Here is a 22,943-nt window from a genome sequence, read left to right as displayed (position 1 = left end):
TAGGGAACCCCCAGCAGTACCACCCAGTGCCTCTGACCGGTCGGATCCAAATCATGGGGAACGGCTCCCTGCTGATCCGTCATGTCCTGGAGGAGGACCGGGGATACTACCTCTGTCAGGCCTCCAACGGCGTGGGCTCCGACATCAGCAAGAGCATGGTCCTGACGGTCAAGAGTGAGTCTGACCCACAGCTTAACCACCCATTCTCAAACACACACTAGGGCGAAAGGTAGCCTAGCGCTTTCAGCATCGGGCCTGTAAACGAAAGGTCGCTTTGTTCGAATACCTGAGCCGGCAAGGCGAACGATCTGTAAACGTGCCCTTCTGCAAGGCACTTAACCCTCGTTTGGTCTAGGAGTGCTGAACTACTAAGGCTGACCATATAAAGCAACACATTTTCACCGCACCTATAAAAACACACCGTGTTCTCAACCACACACATACTGGGCGAGTCTGACCGCAAGCTGACCACGCAGTGAGGAACATAAACAAGGTACTTGGTCACATATCAAAGAAAATGAGTTAATAAAACGAAGGATTCTTTCTCCTCTGGTTCAACAAAGGGGTTTATTTGCTTTAGCTTCATTTAACTTCTCTGGGCTAGGTGGGACATGACCGTCCCACACTATTCAACAGCCAGTGAAATAGCATGGCGCGAAATACAAAACAGCAAAAATCGCATAATTTCGTTTTCTCAAACAATCAACTATTTTACACCATTTTAAAGATAAGACTCTCGTTAATCTAACCACATTGTCCAATTTCAAAAAGGCTTTATGGCGAAAGCATAAAATTAGATTATGTTAGGACATAAACTTCACAAGAAAATCCACACAGCCATTTTCCAAGCAAGGACATGCATCATAAAAACCAAAAGTATAGCTAAAATATTCACTACCCTTTGATGATCTTCATCAGGTGGCACTCATAGGACTTCATGTTATACAATACATGTATGTTTTGCTCGATAAAGTGAATATTTCTATCCAAAAACAGCATTTTACATTGGCGCGTGATGTTCAGAAAATGTATTCCCACCAAAACTTTCGGTGAATGTGCACATCAATTTACAAAAATACTCATCATAAACGTTGATAAAATTTACAACAGTTATTGAAAGAATTATAGATACACTACTCCTTGACGCAACCGCTTTGTCAGATTTCAAAATAACTTTACGGAGAAAGCACATTGTTCAATATTCTGAGTACATAGCTCAGCCATCGAAGCAAGCTATACAGCTACCCGCCAAGTTCTGGCATCAACAAAACTCTGAATTAGTATTATAAATATTCTCTTACCTTTGCTGATCTTCGACAGAATGCACTCCGAGGACTCCTACTTCCACAAGAAATGTTATTTTTGTTCGAAATACTCCATATTTATGTCCAAATACCTCCGTTTTGTTCATGCGTTCAGATCACTATCCAAAGGCATAACGCGAGCGCAGTACCAGAGACAAATAGTCAAATAGTTCCATTATCGTTCGTAGAAACATGTCAAACGTTATTTACAATCAATATTTAGGGTATTTTTATCGTAAAAATACGATAATATTCCAACCTGACAATAGCGTATTCATTCCAGGAGAAAAAGAAGGAGGGGCGCGCTGGCGGGATCGAGCATCACCAAGCCCTTTGTCCATAGGCAGTCCACTCATTGACTGAGCTACTATTCTCTGCCCGGTAACAGGAGAATGATGAAAAAACTTTCTGAAGGCTATTGACAGCCAATAGAAGAATTAGGAAGTGCAACGTGACCCCACAGACACTGTAGTTTCGATAGGGATTCAAAAGAAGAACTACAATTCTGATCTCCCACTTCCCGGATTGGATTTTTCTCAGGTTTTTGCCTGCCATGTGAGTTATGTTATACTCACAGACATCATTCAAACAGTTTTAGAAACATCAGTGTGTTTTCAATCCAAATCTACTAATAATATGCAAATATTTGACTCTGGGCCCGAGTATTAGGCCGTTTACTCTGGGCGTGCTTTTCATCCGAAATCGAAAATACTGCCCCCTATACCTTGAAAGGTTAACCAGGCAAGTCAGTTAAGAACAAATTCTTATTTTACAATGACGGCCTACCCCCGGCCAAACCCGGACGACGCTGGGCCAACTGTGCGCCGCCCAATGGATTCGAACCAGGGACTGGAGTGACGCCTCTTCGACAGTTGGCGCCACTAGGGAGCCCTAAGGTTTAATATACCTTCCTGGTATAGAAATCAAGGAACACGCTGCTGGAGAACACTCTGCTGGGGAACACTCTGCTGGGGAACACTCTGCTGGGGAACACTCTGCTAAGGAACACTCTGCTAAGGAACACTCTGCTGGGGAACACTCTGCTGGGGAACACTCTGCTAGGGAACACTCTGCTGGGGAACACTCTGTTGGGGAACACTCTGCTAGGGAACACTCTGCTAGGGAACACTCTGCTGGGGAACACTCTGCTAGGGAACACTCTGCTAGGGAACACTCTGCTGGGGAACACTCTGCTGGGGAACACTGCTAGGGAACACTCTGCTGGGGAACACTCTGCTGGGGAACACTCTGCTGGGGAACACTGTAAGCCTAGTGTATCAGTCTTCTTCTTCTGCTCTCTCTCTCATGAGTCACTCAGTGTGTCAAAGCAATGAGGCGACTCTGACAACACTACCATAGCTAGCTACACTGACGCACAGAGTGAGAGTGACCGTGGACAGATGGATGATACGGTAAAGGAGAGAGAGAGAGAGAGAGAGAGAGAGAGATTGATTTTATGACTGTAGGGATCAGTCTTCAAAAAACCCTTTGTCCTTAATCATTATCTGCAATCAATTCATTATCTGTAATCGATCTGTCAACCCTGCACTGGCCTTCAGTGACATCGGCATCTAAAAACACACACACACACACACCTTTGCCCTCGTGGTGTTGATAAACTGCTCTTGTTGTGTATGTTAGCCTCTGAGGCCTCTGGCCTGTGTCTAGCTGTAAATAGCAGACTGTCCTCCTGCAGCGACTTTACAGACAGCAGAGACGTTTCCCACTCACTCACTACTTGACTTTATCTTGCTCTCACTCGTTGCTCTAGCTCTCTCCTCTCCTTCGCTCACTTGCTGTGTATGTGTCTCACTCTGTCTCTCTCTCTCTCTCTCTGAGACGATCTGAGACGGTGTTAGTGTTATTGATTGAACCGTTCCTCTCCTCTGCCTCCCTCAATTTTGTCCGTTTCACTCGGCAGAGAGAGGGAGGAAAGGAGAAAGGGAGGAATAGAGGGAGGGAAGGATGAATAAGTGATGAAAACAAAACAGCGGAACTCTCCTCAGATCGATTGTGTGTGTGTGTGTGCGTGTCTGTGTGTGCACGCTTGTGTATGTGTGTGTGTGTGTCTGTGTGTGCACGCGTGTGTATGTGTGCGTGTGAGTGTGTGTGCGCGTGTGTGTGTGTGCGTGCATGTGTGTGTGTGCATGCGTGCGTGTGTGCGCGCGTGTGCGTGCGCGCGTGTGCGTGCGTGCGTGCGTGCGTGCGTGCGTGTGTGTGTGTGTGTGTGTGTGTGTGTGTGTGTGTGTGTGTGTGGAGTAAGGGAGGAGCTGAAGAGGATGGTGTGTGTGTGATTGAAGAGGTGGAGAGAGGGATAGATAGAGTGAACTTCCTTCTGGGTGCTCATTCACACAGTCCCCGTCAAACAGAATACGAGAGAAGGCATGCAGTTCTTAACATTGGCCATAGGTCTACTTTACTGGGATGCTACTTTATCGTGCAGACATACTTTATCGTTTCCCAAAACATAAACGTCATCTTTAGCGTAAGATCGTTGTTCCTCCATTGCCTAATGGACTAAAGCTTTTACTGCGGTGGGCTAAATCAGGGCCACACAGAGTGATTCTTGGTGGTCTTAACCTGTTGGGGATAGGGGGCAGTATTTGCACAGGTTGGATTAAAAACGTACCCGATTTAATCTGGTTACTACTCCTGCCCAGTAACTAGAATATGCATATAATTATTGGCTTTGGATAGAAAACACCCTAAAGGTTCTAAAACTGTTTGAATGGTGTCTGTGAGTATAACAGAACTCATATGGCAGGCAAAAACCTGAGAAGATTCCTTACAGGAAGTGGCCTGTCTGACCATTCCTTGAGCCTCTTGACTCTGTTTATTGAAGACTGAGGATCTTTGCTGTAACGTGACACTTCCTACGGCTCCCGTAGGCTCTCAGAAGGCGGGAAAAAGCTGAATGATGTAATTCCAGCCCCAGGCTGAAACACATTAGCGCTTTTGGCAAGTGCTCTATCAGAGGACAATGGGCTGAGGCGCGTGCACGAGTCGACCCCATGCTTGTATTTTCTTTCGTCTTTTAACCTAAACACAGATTCCCGGTTGGAATATTATCGCTTTTTTACGAGAAAAATAGCATAAAAATAGATTTTAAACAGCGTTTGACATGCTTCGAAGTACGGTAATGGAATACTTTGAATTTTTTTGTCACGAAACACGTCGGGCGCGTCACCCTTCTTTACCCTTCGGATAGTGTCTTGAACGCACAAACAAAACGCCGCTATTTGGATATAACTATGGATTATTTGGAACCAAACCAACATTTGTTATTGAAGTAGAAGTCCTGGGAGTGCATTCTGACGAAGAACAGCAAAGGTAATCAAACTTTTCTAATAGTAAATCGGAGTTTGGTGAGTACCACACTTGGTGGGTGTCAAAATGGCTAGCCTGTGATGGCCGGGCTATCTACTCAGAATATTGCAAAATGTGCTTTCACCGAAAAGCTATTTTAAAATTGGACATAGCGAGTGCATAAAGGAGTTCTGTATCTATAATTCTTAAAATAATTGTTATGTTTTTTGTGAACGTTTATCGTGAGTAATTTAGTAAATTCACCGGAAGTGTTCGGTGGGAATGCTAGTCACATGCTAGTCACATGCTAATGTAAAAAGCTGGTTTTTGATATAAATATGAACTTGATTGAACAAAACATGCATGTATTGTATAACATAATGTCCTAGGATTGTCATCTGATGAAGATCATCAAAGGTTAGTGCTGCATTTAGCTGTGGTTTGGGTTTATGTGACATTATATGCTAGCTTGAAAAATGGGTGTCTGATTATTTCTGGCTGGGTACTCTGCTGACATAATCTAATGTTTTGCTTTCGTTGTAAAGCCTTTTTGAAATCGGACAGTGTGGTTAGATTAACGAGAGTCTTGTCTTTAAAATGGTGTAAAATAGTCATATGTTTGAGAAATTGAAGTAATAGCATTTCTAAGGTATTTGAATATCGCGCCACAGGATTACACTGGCTGTTGAGTAGGTGGGACGCAAGCGTCCCACTGGCCCAGAGAGGTTAAACAAATCTACTTTGTAAAAAAGTACACACCTCACACACATGGTTACGGGCTTAAAAAAAAGAAGACACCTGTACCATGTCGGATATTGCTTCCCAATATTACACGTTATATACATCACAGAAGACTGAAATATAACAAAACATAGAAACACCAGTTTTTTTTTTTAAATGTATAATGCTATTAATGATAAAATTATGAAAAATATTAGTAACATTCCACTCGTGAGGCCACTAGGTTATTGGACTGCAGGAAAATTGAAAAACCAACTTCTCTGGTTGAAAACAGCCTATGTGGCATCGATATGAGTCCGGGAAAAAAAATGTAAATAGGAACATTTTGGTCATGAAGTTAGTCTCGTCCAAAACTGAGATTTGCAAGATAATATATATATATATATTTTAAACGATGTCACGGAATGAATGTAACAGTTTTCCGTGGGTTGGGTTTATTTTAATCCTGCCCACATGCCCACAGCTGGCAGCACCCAAGTAAACATCAATTTGGAGTGCAGATGCATGTGATCCGATCATAATTCCCAACAATGACCATGGTCAATTTTGTCTGACTTTGGATATCCCCATGGGTCTAGTTAGGGGCCATCAGTAAATTACACAACATCCATGGGCCAACGTTTTAAAAGTTCATTAGCTCCAAATTTCAATTACTGAAAAACCTCAAATCAATGATAAATTGTAGAAATTCATATTCAAACATTGAACGCATTTAATTCATGAGAAAACTAAAAGGTGTGCAACATGAAAATATTGTCCCATTTACATTGTGGAATATATTGACGGTCCCTAACTAGCCCCACAGATAGGCTATCCAAAGTCAAACCAACAGTGGCACACTGGTCAGCTGAAGCTAATTGGAAAAAGAAGTTGGCTAGCTTACTAGCCAGCTAAGGCAAATTCCAGACACAAGACGTAGACTTGTTTCAAGTCAAATCTCATTCTCTGTAAGGTATGCGTAACTGGCTGCAGGGAAGTCAGGCGCAGGAGAGCAGAATTGGGTAGCAAACGGAACCCTTTATTACGGCGAACAAACACACGGTACTAAGAACACTAAACGAATATGGGTTGACATAACCCGGCGCAAACCAGTCTGACGTGCACATACATGTAACAACAAACAATTCCACACAGGGTAATATACATTCAGTCTGATGAGGGAACGTGAACCAGGTGTGCGGGAAAACAAGACAAAACAAATGGAAAATGAAACGTGGAGCGGCGATGGCTAGAAGACAGTAACGTCGACCGCCAAACACCGCCCGAACAAGGAGAGGGACCGACTTCGGCGGGAGTCGTGACATTCTCAGTCGCATGTCCTAATGAGGAGGATTGAGACTGAGGCTAAGATGATCTAACTCACTCTGCCTCTATTTCCCTGTCTGACTCTGTCCCATTATTTCCCCTGCTTTCTTCCCGCCATCCATCCCTTCATCCCGCCTTCATTCTTCCCTCCCTCTCTCCAGTCCCAGCAATGATCACGTCACACCCCAACACCACCATGGCCATTAAGGGCCAGATTAAGGAGCTGAACTGCACAGCGAGGGGGGAATGGCCTATCATCATCCGTTGGGAGCGTGGTGACACGGTCATCGACCCCGACCGTAACCCTCGCTACGCCATCACCACCAGCCCCAACGAGAAGAGTGACGAAGTATTGTCTACGCTGAAGGTGAGTCACACACATATACTGTAGACATATACACACACACCCACACACACACACACACAGATACAAACATACACACAATATAGAGGGATAGGACATCAGATACAGCAAATGGAGGATACGAGATCAGATGAGCTGTGTATGGAGGTGGATTTACAAAGTGTCTTATCTGTCTATCTATCTATCTCTCTCTCTCTTTTGCTCTCTGTGTTTGTGTGTGTGTGTGTGTGTGTGTGTGTGTGTGTGTGTGTGTGTGTGTGTGTGTGTGTGTGTGTGTGTGTGTGTGTGTGTGTGTGTGTGTGTGTGTGTGTGTGTGTAGCTGAAGCCAGCAGAGCGGGGTGACTCGGTCTTCTTCTCCTGCCATGCCATCAACTCATATGGAGAAGGCCGGGGCCTCATCCAGCTCACTGTGCAAGGTCAGTGGGTCAGACCACAACACAATCACCCGTAGCAAAGGGTTTTGCAATGGAATATGAAGTTCAGGTAATCATCCCTGTACAACCAGTCTGTGTTCTTCCGTTTTCTGCCTAGTGAATATAACCCTGTATAACTAGTGTGACATGAATCCGGAGAGAGAGAAAATCAGTACAGGATCACTTTCTTTCACACTGTGCTTATGTTCCATTCCCTCTACATGCTTCAAATTTGTTTTGCTATCTAGAACCTAAAAGGATTGTTTGGCTGTCCCAATAGGAGAGCCCTTCGAAGAACCCTATTGGTTTCCAGGTAGAACCCTTTTTGGTTCCTTGTAGAACCCTTTCTACAGAGGGTTCTACATGGAACCCACAATTATTCTACCTGGAACTAAAAAGGGTTCTCCTAAGAGTGTGTCTTTCTCCCTTACGCCTTTCTCGTTTCCTTTCCTTCTCTCCCTCTTTCTCTCTCAGAGCCCCCAGACCCTCCAGAGTTGGAGGTGAGGGAGGTGAAGGATCGGAGTATGAACCTGCGCTGGACCCAGAGATTTGACGGCAACAGCATCATCACCAGCTACGACATTGAGTACAAGAACAAGACCGGTATGCCAGGGGACAGCAGGGGTTAAACTGGGGATTGACGACTAGTCGGTACTGAGAACATAATTATAACCGACTAATGCGTCTTCTCTCTTTTGTGTACACACACACACACACACACACACACACACACACACACACACACACACACACACACACACTCTCTCTCTCTCACTCTCTCGCTGTCTCTCGCTCTCTCTCTCACACACACACAGATCCGTGGGAGTTGAAGCATGCCACCCGTAAGATCTCTCCCACCAATAACCAGGCCAACATCGTGGATCTACACCCTGCCCAAGTCTACAGCATCCGCATGTTCTCCTACAACAAGATCGGACACAGTCAAGCCAGCAAGGAGCTCACCATCAGCACAGAGGAAGCACGTGAGTCCAACACGACCACACACACACACACACACACACAGATATCGAGAAGATGACCTTGGACTGCAGTGAAGAAGAGTGCCTATCTCTCTTTTCCTCCCTCCAGAGCCGGATGGTCCTCCTATGGAGGTTTTCCTCCAGCCTATGACATCGCAGAGCATCCGCGTCACCTGGAAGGTAAAACCACCTGTCGATTCAAGATTATCAGAAACATCATGACACTATGAAATGAGACACTCTGAAATGAAGACCTAGAATCACATAATGATCACATATCTAATCATGCCACGTTACATCCCCCCCTCTACAATACAATCAATGTCAATGTTTTCCTCTTTCATCCTCTCATCCCTCTCTTCTCCCTCTCTCCCTCCTCTAGGCCCCCAGGAAGGAGCTTCAGAACGGGGTGATCCGGGGGTACCAGATCGGTTACCGTGAGAACGGGCCGGGCAGTAACGGCCAGTACAGCATCGTAGAGATGAAGGCTACTGGGGACAGTGAGGTGTACACCCTGGACAACCTGAAGAAGTTTGCCCAATATGGAGTGGTGGTCCAGGCCTTCAACAGGGCCGGCACAGGCCCCTCCAGCTCTGAGATCAACGCTACCACACTGGAAGATGGTAGGGGACATGCAAAACACATGCACGCATTCAAAATCCTTTGTTGATGTTCTGATTTATTTTCTTAGCAGGAGCCCTAATGTACACGTTTAAGTAAAATAGTCCAAATAGACTCAGACTTTCACAGAGACAGAGATAGAGTGACAAATATACCTGATCCCTCTGCCATTGTCACCCTCCTCACCTCATCTTTGAACATTCCCAAATGATTCTTTCCCCTTTGCTATGATTTATTTTAGATATCTCCCGTGTTACTTCATCTCTAACCTCTCTCTCTCTCTCTGTCACGCTCTCTCTCTGTCTCACTCACCCATCTCTCTCTCTCTCTCTCTCTGTCGTGCTCTCTCTCTGTCTCACTCCCCCATCTCTCTCTCTCTCTCTCTTTCGCTCTCTCTCTGTCGAGCTCTCTCTCTGTCTCACTCCCCCATCTCGCTCTCTCTCTCTCTGTCGCGCCCTCTCTCTGTCTCACTCCCCCATCTCTCTCTCTCTCTGTCGCGCTCTCTCTCTGTCTCACTCCCCCATCTCGCTCTCGCTCTCTCTCTGTCGCGCTCTCTCTCTGTCTCACTCCGCCATCTCTCTCTCTCTCTCTCACTCTCTCGCTCCCCCATCTCTCTCACTCCTCCATCTCTCTCTCTCTCACTCTCTCGCTCCCCCATCTCTCTCTCACTCCCCCATCTCTCTCTCTCTCACTCTCTCGCTCCCCCATCTCTCTCACTCCCCCATCTCTTTCTCTCTCCATCTCTCTCTCTCTCTCCTCCATCTCCTCTCTCTCTCTCCTCCATCCCTCTCTCTCTCTCTCTCTCCTCCATCCTCTCTCTCTCTCTCTCTCTCTCCGTCCCTCTCTCTCTCTCCTCCATCCCTCTCTCTCTCTCTCTCTCCCGTCCCTCTCTCTCTCTCTTCCGTCCCTCTCTCTCTCTCTCCTCATCCCTCCTCTCTCTCTCCCTCCTTCCCTCTCTCTCTCTCTCTCCCCTCTCTACTCTCCCCTACTCCCTCTTCCTTTCCACTCCCTCTCTCTCTCTCTCTCTCTCTCTCCTCCATCCCTCTCTCTCTCTCTCTCTCTGTGTGTGTCTGGTTGATCTCTAGATGGGTGTCTCTCTAACACTCCTGTGTATTCCTCCTCTATCTCTTAATGTTTCTCTCTTGCTATGAAATATGAAAACACACATTATGAATACACAAATGCCCAAACACACACACACACACACACACACACACACACACACACACACACACACACACACACACACACACACACAGTTGGCTGAAGCCCCATTGGTCCAGAGCATTGCCCTTCCCAGTGGCTGTCTCCGTGGTGACAGTGATATTGATGGTCATTATGATAATAGTGATAACAACAAGCATACTACAAATAATTCAAATTAGCTTGTCTCTCTCTTTTTGCTTCCTGCCGTAATTATCCACAGCTGATCGCATTGTCTCCCTGCTCCCTCTTTTCATCTTTTTCCCTTCCCTCGCTCCCTCTTTCAACTCCCTTCCTCTCCTCCTATGCCCGCGTACCCTGCTCTCCTCTTCCCCTCTCTCTCTCTCTCTCTCTCGCTCCAAAAGACACCTTTAATTTGTCTCTCTGCCTCGACTCCCTCTCAAGCTGCCTCACATCTCTCTCTCCCACCCACTCTTTCACTCCACTCTCTCCTCCCTTCTTGTCTGTTCCTATGTTTCCCTGTTTCTGCTCTATTCCTCTCCCACTTTTTCTCTCACCTCCCTGTCTCTCGTATCCCCCCCATGCCCTCTCTCCTCTCTCCCCCTTTGTGTGTATTGTATTCAAGGTGAATGGATAGTACTAGGTTGTGATTGTGTCAGGTCTGGAGCGTGGTGAAGGGTAAGGAGTAGGTTATGATTGTGTCAGGTCTGGAACGTAGTGAAGGGTAAGGAGTAGGTTGTGATTGTGTCAGGTCTGGAACGTAGTGAAGGGTAAGGAGTAGGTTATGATTGTGTCAGGTCTGGGACGTAGTGAAGGGTAAGGAGTAGGTTATGATTGTGTCAGGTCTGGAGCGTAGTGAAGGGTAAGGAGTAGGTTATGATTGTGTCAGGTCTGGGACGTAGTGAAGGGTAAGGAGTAGGTTATGATTGTGTCAGGTCTGGAGCGTGGTGAAGGGTAAGGAGTAGGTTGTGATTGTGTCAGGTCTGGAGCGTGGTGAAGGGTAAGGAGTAGGTTATGATTGTGTCAGGTCTGGAACGTAGTGAAGGGTAAGGAGTAGGTTGTGATTGTGTCAGGTCTGGAACGTAGTGAAGGGTAAGGAGTAGGTTATGATTGTGTCAGGTCTGGGACGTAGTGAAGGGTAAGGAGTAGGTTATGATTGTGTCAGGTCTGGAGCGTAGTGAAGGGTAAGGAGTAGGTTATGATTGTGTCAGGTCTGGGACGTAGTGAAGGGTAAGGAGTAGGTTATGATTGTGTCAGGTCTGGAGCGTAGTGAAGGGTAAGGAGTAGGTTATGATTGTGTCAGGTCTGGAGCGTAGTGAAGGGTAAGGAGTAGGTTATGATTGTGTCAGGTCTGGAACGTAGTGAAGGGTAAGGAGTAGGTTATGATTGTGTCAGGTCTGGGACGTAGTGAAGGGTAAGGAGTAGGTTATGATTGTGTCAGGTCTGGGACGTAGTGAAGGGTAAGGAGTAGGTTATGATTGTGTCAGGTCTGGGATGTAGTGAAGGGTAAGGAGTAGGTTATGATTGTGTCAGGTCTGGAGCGTAGTGAAGGGTAAGGAGTAGGTTATGATTGTGTCAGGTCTGGAACGTAGTGAAGGGTAAGGAGTAGGTTATGATTGTGTCAGGTCTGGAACGTAGTGAAGGGTAAGGAGTAGGTTATGATTGTGTCAGGTCTGGAGCGTAGTGAAGGGTAAGGAGTAGGTTATGATTGTGTCAGGTCTGGAACGTAGTGAAGGGTAAGGAGTAGGTTATGATTGTGTCAGGTCTGGGACGTAGTGAAGGGTAAGGAGTAGGTTATGATTGTGTCAGGTCTGGAGCGTAGTGAAGGGTAAGGAGTAGGTTATGATTGTGTCAGGTCTGGAGCGTAGTGAAGGGTAAGGAGTAGGTTATGATTGTGTCAGGTCTGGAACGTAGTGAAGGGTAAGGAGTAGGTTATGATTGTGTCAGGTCTGGAGCGTAGTGAAGGGTAAGGAGTAGGTTATGATTGTGTCAGGTCTGGGACGTAGTGAAGGGTAAGGAGTAGGTTTATGATTGTGTCAGGTCTGGAACGTAGTGAAGGGTAAGGAGTAGGTTATGATTGTGTCCAGGTCTGGTACGTAGTGAAGGGTAAGGAGTAGGTTATGATTGTGTCAGGTCTGGAACGTAGTGAAGGGTAAGGAGTAGGTTATGATTGTGTCAGGTCTGGAACGTAGTGAAGGGTAAGGAGTAGGTTATGATTGTGTCAGGTCTGGAACGTAGTGAAGGGTAAGGAGTAGGTTATGATTGTGTCAGGTCTGGAACGTAGTGAAGGGTAAGGAGTAGGTTATGATTGTGTCAGGTCTGGAACGTAGTGAAGGGTAAGGAGTAGGTTATGATTGTGTCAGGTCTGGGACGTAGTGAAGGGTAAGGAGTAGGTTATGATTGTGTCAGGTCTGGGACGTAGTGAAGGGTAAGGAGTAGGTTATGATTGTGTCAGGTCTGGAACGTAGTGAAGGGTAAGGAGTAGGTTATGATTGTGTCAGGTCTGGAACGTAGTGAAGGGTAAGGAGTAGGTTATGATTGTGTCAGGTCTGGAACGTAGTGAAGGGTAAGGAGTAGGTTATGATTGTGTCAGGTCTGGAACGTAGTGAAGGGTAAGGAGTAGGTTATGATTGTGTCAGGTCTGGGACGTAGTGAAGGGTAAGGAGTAGGTTATGATTGTGTCAGGTCTGGGACGTAGTGAAGGGTAAGGAGTAGGTTATGATTGTGTCAGGTCTGGAACGTAGTGAAGGGTAAGGAGTAGGTTATGATTGTGTCAGGTCTGGGACGTAGTGAAGGGTAAGGAGTAGGTTATGATTGTGTCAGGTCTGGGACGTAGTGAAGGGTAAGGAGTAGGTTATGATTGTGTCAGGTCTGGGACGTAGTGAAGGGTAAGGAGTAGGTTATGATTGTGTCAGGTCTGGGACGTAGTGAAGGGTAAGGAGTAGGTTATGATTGTGTCAGGTCTGGACGTAGTGAAGGGTAAGGAGTAGGTTATGATTGTGTCAGGTCTGGAACGTAGTGAAGGGTAAGGAGTAGGTTATGATTGTGTCAGGTCTGGAACGTAGTGAAGGGTAAGGAGTAGGTTATGATTGTGTCAGGTCTGGAACGTAGTGAAGGGTAAGGAGTAGGTTATGATTGTGTCAGGTCTGGGACGTAGTGAAGGGTAAGGAGTAGGTTATGATTGTGTCAGGTCTGGAACGTAGTGAAGGGTAAGGAGTAGGTTATGATTGTGTCAGGTCTGGAACGTAGTGAAGGGTAAGGAGTAGGTTATGATTGTGTCAGGTCTGGAACGTAGTGAAGGGTAAGGAGTAGGTTATGATTGTGTCAGGTCTGGAACGTAGTGAAGGGTAAGGAGTAGGTTATGATTGTGTCAGGTCTGGAACGTAGTGAAGGGTAAGGAGTAGGTTATGATTGTGTCAGGTCTGGGACGTAGTGAAGGGTAAGGAGTAGGTTATGATTGTGTCAGGTCTGGAACGTAGTGAAGGGTAAGGAGTAGGTTATGATTGTGTCAGGTCTGGAGCGTAGTGAAGGGTAAGGAGTAGGTTATGATTGTGTCAGGTCTGGAACGTAGTGAAGGGTAAGGAGTAGGTTATGATTGTGTCAGGTCTGGAACGTAGTGAAGGGTAAGGAGTAGGTTATGATTGTGTCAGGTCTGGACGTAGTGAAGGGTAAGGAGTAGGTTATGATTGTGTCAGGTCTGGAACGTAGTGAAGGGTAAGGAGTAGGTTATGATTGTGTCAGGTCTGGAACGTAGTGAAGGGTAAGGAGTAGGTTATGATTGTGTCAGGTCTGGGACGTAGTGAAGGGTAAGGAGTAGGTTATGATTGTGTCAGGTCTGGAACGTAGTGAAGGGTAAGGAGTAGGTTATGATTGTGTCAGGTCTGGAGCGTAGTGAAGGGTAAGGAGTAGGTTATGATTGTGTCAGGTCTGGAACGTAGTGAAGGGTAAGGAGTAGGTTATGATTGTGTCAGGTCTGGAACGTTAACGTCTTGATGGTTGTTGGAGTTCAGTCCACTGGGGTTTGTGAGCGGAGATGGACCCTCAGACCGAATAACACAAACCTCTCATTTCTTTTCTCCACTCTCCCTCCCTCTCTCCCTTCCTACCCCATTTCCTCCTCCGCAACTCCCTCTCTCGCCACACCAGCTGCAGCTTCCCTATCGTTGCAGGCCAACTCTCCCTCTTTCATTTCTCTCCCTCTCCCTCTCTCTCTCTCTTTCCGTTCAGTCAGCCTTCATTCACCCATCCTGTTCCTCTTTTTCTCTCACAAGTCCAGATCTGTTCATCCTCAATGGTGGTGTTATTCACCCAGTGAAAGCCCATTGGTCAGTGAGCCAAGGGCAGCTGATAGATAGAAGGGGCACCTGGGAGAAGTGAGACAGAGGAACCTTTTTACGCCAACATCTTCACATCAGAGAGGACATTTATTTATTTAGAATCATCCCTCACATCTGATGTCAGGTTAGATATTTAGGCTCATCTGGGGTTTGAGTTGTGTTTTTACATATCTTGGTTTACTAGTTGGCGTTTAAGGATCTTAATAAACTTCAGGGGGAGTCTTCCTAGACACAGATTAAGCCTAGTCCTATCTAAAAAGCGCTGTCATTTGTGATTCTTCATTAAGCTTGCTTTTAAGTCCAGGACTAGGCTAAATCTATGTCCTGGGAAATTGTCCCTAGCTGTTGTGTTTGACATGTAGTATTTTGATGGGTCCTGATAATAATCTCTCCCCCCTCCCTTTTCTAGTGCCCAGCCAGCCGCCCCAGAACGTGCGGGCCATCTCGGTGACATCAGACGAGGCGGTAATCACGTGGGCGGAGCCCCCGCGTCTGACACTGCACGGCGTGCTGAAGGGTTACCGTGTGGTCTTCTGGTCCCTCTTCCCCGACGGAGGTGGGTGCTGTGGGGGCCCGACGTACCCTCTCCCGCACGCACGGGCACAGGGCCACACACAGAGTAACTATCACTGCTGCGCCTTTCGCATCTGACCTCTGACCCCTCCACCATGAGTCGACCTCAGGGTTTGACATTTACCCTTTAACCCTCAGCCCTGACCTCTGACCCCTAGTGATACCTACGCTGGTTTATGTGCCAGACCTTATTGACTGGTCTTCCTTGTAAAAAATATTATTTTCTGGTTAAATAAAACATTTGCTATTTTGTGAATCCCTAAAACCAACCCCAACCACCAGCCTGCCAGTCCTACTACATATTTTCCAAGCAAATGCCAACGAAACCCTAAACTAGCTAATCATACTACTAACCTGAACCAACTCAAAGCAACTCCACGTGCAGCGATACTGTATCAGGGCCGTGTGCCCTGATACAGTATCCGTCGGTATCTTTGTGTATGTGTTGGTGTGCTTGTGGTTCTGTTTGGGAAACTAGTCATGAGGACTGATCATATCCTTTCCCCATTTTCCAACTCCTTCTTGCTCTTCCTCTTTTCTTTCCCTTGTCCTTTTGTCTAACCCTATACACTTTTCATTCTGTTACCCTCTTTCCCTCTCTCTCTCTCTCCCTCTCCCTCTCTCCCTCTCTCTCTCCCTCCCTCCATCCCGCTCCCTCTGTCTCTCCCTCTCTCTCTCCCTCCCTCCATCCCGCTCCCTCTGTCTCTCTTCCTCTCTCTCTCTCTCCCTCCCTCCATCCCGCTCCCTCTCTCTCTCTCTCCCTCCCTCTCTCTCTCTCTCCCTCCCTCCATCCCGCTCCCTCTGTCTCTCTCCCTCCCTCTCTCCCTCCCTCCATCCCGCTCCCTCTGTCTCTCTCTCTCCCTCCCTCTCTCTCTCCCTCCCTCCATCCCGCTCCCTCTGTCTCTCTCTCTCCCTCCCTCTCTCTCTCCCTCCCTCCATCCCGCTCCCTCTGTCTCTCTCTCTCCCTCCCTCTCTCCCTCCCTCCATCCCGCTCCCTCTGTCTCTCTCTCTCCCTCCCTCCCTCTCTCTCTCCCTCCCTCCATCCCGCTCCCTCTGTCTCTGTCAGAATGGGGAGAGATGCAGAACATCACGACATCTCGTGAGCAGGTGGAGCTGAGAGGGCTGGAGAAGTTTACTAATTACAGTGTGCAGGTGCTGGCCTACACACAGGCTGGGGACGGTGTCAGGAGCAATGTGCTGTACATCCAGACCCGCGAGGACCGTGAGTACACACACACACCAACATACAGTGCATTCGGAAAGTATTCAGACCTCTTGACTTTTCCCACATTTTGTTGATTCAATAATGACAAAGCGAAAACAGGTTTTTAGAAATGTTTGCAAATGTATTCAAAATTGAAAATGTAAATACTTTATTTACATAAGTATTCAGACCCTTTGCTATGAGACTCGAAATTGAGCTCAGGTGCATCCTGTTTCCATTGATCTTCCTCCAGATGTTTCTACAACTAGATTGGAATCCACCTGTGGTAAATTCAATTGATTGGACATGATTTGGAAAGGCACACACCTGTCTATATAAGGTCCCATAGTTGACAGTGCATGTCAGAGCAAAAACCAAGCCAAGAGGTTGAAGGAATTGTCCATAGAGCTCCGAGACAGGATTGTGTCGAGGCACAGATCTGGGGAAGGATACCAAAAAATGTCTTCAGCATTGAATGTACCCAAAAACACAGTGGCCTCCATCATTCTAAAATGGAAGAAGTTTGGAACCACCAAGACTCTTCCTAGAGCTGGCCGCCCGGCCAAACTGAGCAATCGGGGGAGAAGGGCCTTGGTCAGGGAGGTGACCAAGAACCAGATGGTCACTCTGACAGAGCTCCAAAGTTCCTCTGTGGAGATGGGAGAACCACCCAGAAAGACAATTAGCTCTGCAGCTCTCCACCATTCAGGACGTTATGGTAGAGTGGCCAGACGGAAGCCACTACTCAGTAAAATGCAAATGGAGCCCGCTTGAAATTTGCCAAAAAGGCACCTAAAGGACTCAGGCCATGAGAAACAACATTCTCTGGTCTGATGAAACCAAGATTGAACTCTTTGGCCTGAATGCCAAGTGTTACATCTGGAGGAAACATGGCACCATCCCTACGGTGAAGCATGGTGGTGGCAGCATCATGCTGTGGGGATGTTTTTCAGCAGCAGGGGACTGGGAGGGACAGGTTCGAGGCAAAGATGAACAGAGCAAAGTACAGAGAGATCTTTGATGAAAACCTGCTCCAGAGCGCTCAGGACCTCAGACTAGGGCGAAGGTTCACCTTCCAACAAGACAACGACCCTAAGCACACAGCCAAGACAACGCAGGAGTGGCTTCGGGACAAGTCTCTGAATGTCCTTAAGTGGCTCAGCCAGAGCCCGGACTTGAACCCGATCGAACATCTCTGGAGAGACCTGAAAATAGCTGTGCAGCGACGCTCCCCATCCAACCTGACATAGCTTGAGAGGATCTGCAGAGAAGAATGGGAGAAACGCCCCAAATACAGGTGTTCCAAGCTTGTAGCGTCATACCCAAGAAGAATCGAGACTGTAATCGCTGCCAAAGGTGCTTTAACAAAGTACTGAGCAAAGGGTCTGAATACTTATGTAAATGTAATATTTAAGTTTTATATATATATATATATATATATACATTAAAAACTGTCATTTTGGAGTACTGTGTGTAGATTGATGAGGGAAAAAAACGATTTAATCAATTTTAGAATAAGGCTGTATTGTCACAAAATGTGGAAAAGGTCAAGGGGTCTAAATACTTTCCGAATGCACTGTACACACAGAGGCATGTATGCACATGTGTTGAGGGTGTGGCCTAATGCTAGACAAGGTGTGGGAGCCAGGGTTAGTGTGTGAGGTGTGAGGGGGATGGGTGGATGGCAGGGGGCTGGGCTGGTGTTCGTTTATGGGATGTGAGGGGTGGATGGATGGATGTCAGGTTTAGGAGGCTGAGGTTGCTGATTAATGCCTCTTTGTGCTATGATGTGCCATTACCAGCACTAATGAGAACTAAGCCAAAGGGTGTGTGTTTGGCGGTCCAAGGCTGTGTGTGTGTGTATCTGCATCTACGTGTCTATGTGTGTGTGTGTGACCAGCTCAGCACCCAGCACAAGGAGAGAGATTAATTATTTGTGGTTTAGAGAGAATACATTTTGTGCTTACAATGGTGGGCTGTGGATTACGTCCACCCCTCTCCCTGGGGCAAAACAGGGGTGGAAGGAGGGACTGAAGAGAGGAGAGATTCTCGGAAGTCTTATTTCAGAGGAGGCCTTTCTTCCATTCCTCTCTCTCTCCGCTCTCTATCTTTCTCTTACCCTCTGCATACTCTCTGTGACTGTCTGTGTATGTGTTCTTCAGACTGCCTTCGTGTTTCTGTGTGCCTTCGTGTTTGTGTCTGTGCGATTGTGCGTGCGTTGGTGTTTGTGTCTGTGTGTTTCTATTTGTGTGTTTGTAACGTGTGTGTGTGTGTGTGTGTGTGTGTGTGTGTGTGTGTGTGTGTGTGGGCCAACTGAGTGTTCCTCCTCGTCTGATGTCGGTTGACAGTGTGTCCAGGGGCACCCTCTACACATACGTCCAAGAGAATTCTCTCTTTTCTCCCTCTCTTTCATTGTATTCGTCCCGCTCTCCTTCTCTCTGCCCCTGGGTCTGTCTTCAGCACATGGAGTAGTGATTGGAGTGGAATTGTGCAAACGCCTCCTTCTCTCTCTCATACACACGCACACAACACAACACACGCACACTGTCTCAGCCTCTCTCACGCACACGCACACATCCAAGTGTGTGTACTTATGTGTCCTTATTCCAAAGCTATGCAGGGGGTCTCTTCCTCTCTGTCTACATGTATTGATCTATCAGGATAGTCCACTACTCAAAAACACAACAACACCAGTAGCTTTCCGCTCAAGATAAGAGATTGGACTAAACATTGGACTCCCGAGTGGCGCAGCGGTCTAAGGCACTGCATCTCAGTGCTAGAGGCGTCACTACAGACCCTGGTTTGATTCCAGGCTGTATCACAACCGGACGTGATTTGGAGTCCCATAGGGAAAATTGGCCCAGCTTCGTCCGGGTTAGAGTTTGACCGGGGTAGGCCATCATTGTAAATAAGAATTTGTTCTTAACTGACTTGTCTAGTTAAATAAATGTTAAATACAAAAATCTAAAAATATATATACACTACCCTTCAAAAGTTTGTGGTCACATAGAAATGTCCTTGTTTTTGAAAGAAAAGCTACTTTTTAGTCCATTAAAATAACATCAGATTCATCCGAAATACAGTGTAGACATTGTTAATGTTGTAAATGACTATTGTAGCTGGAAACGGCAGATTTTCTTTTAATGGAATATCTACATGGGCGTACAGAGGCCCATTATCAGCAACCATCACTCCTGTGTTCCAATGGCAGGTTGTGTTAGCTAATCCAAGTTTATCATTTTAAAAGGCTAATTGATCATTAGAAAACCCTTTTGCAATTATGTTAGCACAGCTGAAAACTGCTGTCTGATTAAAGAAGCAATAAAACTGGCCTTCTTTAGACTAGTTGAGTATCTGGAGCATCAGCATTTGTGGGTTCGATTACAGGCTCAAAATGGCCAGAAACAAATAACTTTCTTCTGAAACTCGTCAGTCTATTCTTGTTCTGAGAAATGAAGGCTATTCCATGTGAGAAATTGCCAAGAAACTGAAGATCTCGTACAACGCTGTATCCTAGATCTCCTCTTCACCGCCTCTTCACTGTTGATGTTGAGACTGGTGTTTTGCTATTTAATGAAGCTGCCAGTTGAGGACTTGTGAGGCGTCTGTTTCTCAAACTAGACACTCTAATGTACTTGTCCTCTTGCTCAGTTGTGCATCGGTTAGTGCCAGTTTGTGCTGTTCTGTGAAGGGAGTAGTACACAGCGTTGTACGAGATCTTCAGTTTCTTAGCAATTTCTCGCATGGAATAGCCTTCATTTCTCAGAACAAGAATAGACTAACGAGTTTCGGAAGAAAGTTCTTTGTTTCTGGCCATTTTGAGTGTGTAATCGAAGTGACGCCAAACTTTTAATTGGTAGTGTATGTTTGTATCACCCACACCGCTCTCACCATCTCTCTCTCTCTCTCTCTCTCTCTCTCTCTCTCTCTCCTGTCTCCTCTCCTCTCTTAGTCTTCTGAGCCTCTTAAAGTTACAGGCTGAGACCAGCAAAGCTGCAAACAGCCTGTTCACTTTAACACTTCCCTAAGACCTGCTCTTTCCATGACAGCCTGACCGGGTGAATTCAGGTGAAAGCTATGGTCCCTTATTGATGTCACTTGTTAAATCCACTTCAGTCAGTGTAGATGAAGATCAGGAGACAGGTTAAAGAAGGATTTTCAAGCCTTGAGACAATTGAGACATGGATTTTGTATGTGTGCCATTTCAGACGGTGAATGGGCAAGACAAAAGATTGAAGTGCCTTTGAACGGGGTATGGTAGTAGGTGCCCGGCGCACCGGTTTGAGTGTGTCAAGAACTGCAATACTGCTGAGTTTTTCACGCTCAACAGTTTCCTGTGTGTATCAAGAATGGTCCACCACCCAAAGGACATCCAGCCAATTTGACACAACTGTGGGAAGTATTGGAGTCAACATGGGCCAGCATCCCTGTGGAACACTTTCGACACCTTGTAGAGTCCATGCCCTGATAAATCGAGGCTGTTCTGAGGGCAAAAGGGGGTGCAACTCAATATTAGGAATGTTTAGCAAACATTCTATATTGTTTTACAATAAGCTGAATATTCTACTTCACACCTTGAAGGAGCAAGCAGTTACAATATTGTTCTTTATGACGATGTCCATATGACACAATCCTTCTCCTCATGTCCTATCCTCTCTGTAACGATCTCTCTCTCCTTCTCGCTCTGTGACTCAGACCCTGGCCCCCCGGCTGGCATCAAAGCTGTGCCCTCATCCACCAGCAGTGTGGTGGTTTCCTGGCTACCCCCGCACAAGCCCAATGGAATCATCCGCAAGTACACCATCTACTGCTCCAGCCCCGGATCAGGCCAACCGGTGAGTTGGGAGAGGGGTTGGATGAAGTCAACGAATTCTGGCCATCTCACTCACTTGGAGGGTCCCTTGGCATGGATTATGATACAGTCTCCTCTGAATGTGTTTGTGTCTGTCTGTCTGTGAGTATTTGTGCGTGCGTGCGTGCGTGCGTGCGTGCGTTCATGTGCTGCATGCGTGTGGTTTGGTGCTGCAGTATCAGCAGGATGTGTGTGAAATGAGCTCTCCTCATACCGCAGTGTGTGAGCGCGTAAGCTCACCCTTCTGCTTCATCTGCATATCTGCGTCTCATCACGTTGGCAGAACAACCTCATCTGTTCATCAACGAGGGCAGGAAACAAGCTGACAGCAAACACACACACGCTCTCTCTCTCTCTCTCTCTCTCTCTCTCTCTCTCTCTCTCTCTCACTCTCTCTTTTCTAGCTATACTGCAAGTCCTGAAATACATGCATAAAACACCTCTTCCAGCAGATTCACACAGACATACGCACACACACGTAACCGAACACACACAGCTATTATGTGATCCTTTACACCAAATGAATGTACCCCATTCAGACATACACATGCTTACCCTACTCCTCTCATTCCCTCATTCACAAATCCCTCTCTCCCTCTGTTCTTTTCTCTCTCTCTCTCTCTCTCTCTCCTGGCCCCCGCGCAGTGGGAGGGATGATTACTATGTAAATGAGTGCGACTGGAGCGAGGGATGAGGGGAGGTTGGGTCGGACGCCGCGCGGGGAGTACTTTTGTTCCTCTTTTCATTATCTCCCTCTATCGCTCCCCGGATCAGCGCCATCTCCACGCCGGAGGAATAGTTTAATATCCGTTACACCATCACACACTCTGACGCTCCTCCCCTCCCCTCCCACCATCCATCCGTCCTTCGCCCTCCAGAAAGAAAGCCTGAGAGACAGAAAGGGAAAGAAGGGTAAGGAAAGAGAGGAACAAGAGAGAGCGAGAGAACAGACAATGGGGAGATGGAGAGAGGGATGGGAGAAAAGGAACATGGAGAGATAGAGGGAAGGAGAGAAGGGAGGCAGGGGAGACAAGGAGAGGGGAGGGAAGGGAGAAAGAGCGGGAACAGAGGGAAGAGAAGAAAGCTTTGATGAACCCAGCCACCCCAAAAGATCTCTACAGGGCTGCGTTCAGTTGAGAAACAGTGAAAAACAACATGAATACGTGAATAAATGTGCCCAGAATAAACCGTTTTGCACAACAACATACTGTGATATTGTATGGATATGGAAATATGCTCTCTCTCTCTCTCTTTCTCTCTCTCTCTAGTCTGTGTAAAGATGAGTAGCACAGTGACAGGCTGGACAGCTGGAGGGCCACAGACTAATTTGGTGTGGGGAGGGGAGGGGAGGGGGGGGGCACTTCTTGGGTGCTGCGGCACCTGGGGGGTGTATGATGGGCAAGGGGCGCGGAGTGTGTGTCTGGACAGTGATGAGGATGTGTCTAGACAGCAGACACACGGCCGTCTTAAACACACTACATTTACACAGAGCCCTGGCATCCATCCCCAGGTCATATTTGCCAGTGTGTGTGTGTGTGTGTGTGTGTGTGTGTGTGTGTGTGTGTGTGTGTGTGTGTGTGTGTGTGTGTGTGTGTGTGTGTGTGTGCATGCTTGTGTGTATCTGCCTATGTATGTAATAGTCTGCCTCTGTGTGTATGACTGTGTGTGTGTGTGTGTGTGTGTGCGTGCGTCTGTGTGTGTCTGCCTTTGTGTGTGTGTGTGTGTGAGAGAGAGAGTCCTTGTGCTCTCCTCTGCTGCTGCCTGTAGAAGATAGCCCTC

The 22,943-nt window shown here is 46.9% G+C and overlaps 1 protein-coding gene across 1 annotated transcript in view; it reads left to right on the top strand.

Annotated features, from left to right (window-relative positions):
* The window catches only part of LOC115205965 (Down syndrome cell adhesion molecule-like protein 1 homolog), a gene marked incomplete at its 5' end in the record, with an annotated part of 52,015 nt that overhangs the window by 2,561 nt on the left and 26,511 nt on the right, over nucleotides 1-22,943 (top strand). Inside the window, 10 exon segments of the mRNA XM_029772422.1 lie at nucleotides 1-174; nucleotides 6,818-7,023; nucleotides 7,340-7,436; nucleotides 7,908-8,036; nucleotides 8,249-8,416; nucleotides 8,523-8,593; nucleotides 8,796-9,036; nucleotides 14,945-15,091; nucleotides 16,175-16,330; nucleotides 21,008-21,147. The exon segment at nucleotides 1-174 is cut by the window's left edge and continues 3 nt beyond it. Of these exon segments, the coding sequence (XP_029628282.1) occupies nucleotides 1-174; nucleotides 6,818-7,023; nucleotides 7,340-7,436; nucleotides 7,908-8,036; nucleotides 8,249-8,416; nucleotides 8,523-8,593; nucleotides 8,796-9,036; nucleotides 14,945-15,091; nucleotides 16,175-16,330; nucleotides 21,008-21,147 (1,529 nt within the window).

The sequence above is a fragment of the Salmo trutta genome, chromosome 13 (genome assembly GCF_901001165.1).
Source record: "Salmo trutta chromosome 13, fSalTru1.1, whole genome shotgun sequence".
In the NCBI taxonomy this organism is placed as follows: Eukaryota; Metazoa; Chordata; class Actinopteri; order Salmoniformes; family Salmonidae; genus Salmo; species Salmo trutta.
The sequence above is the reverse complement of the archived record's forward strand: the minus strand, read 5'-3'. Positions and strand labels throughout refer to the sequence as shown.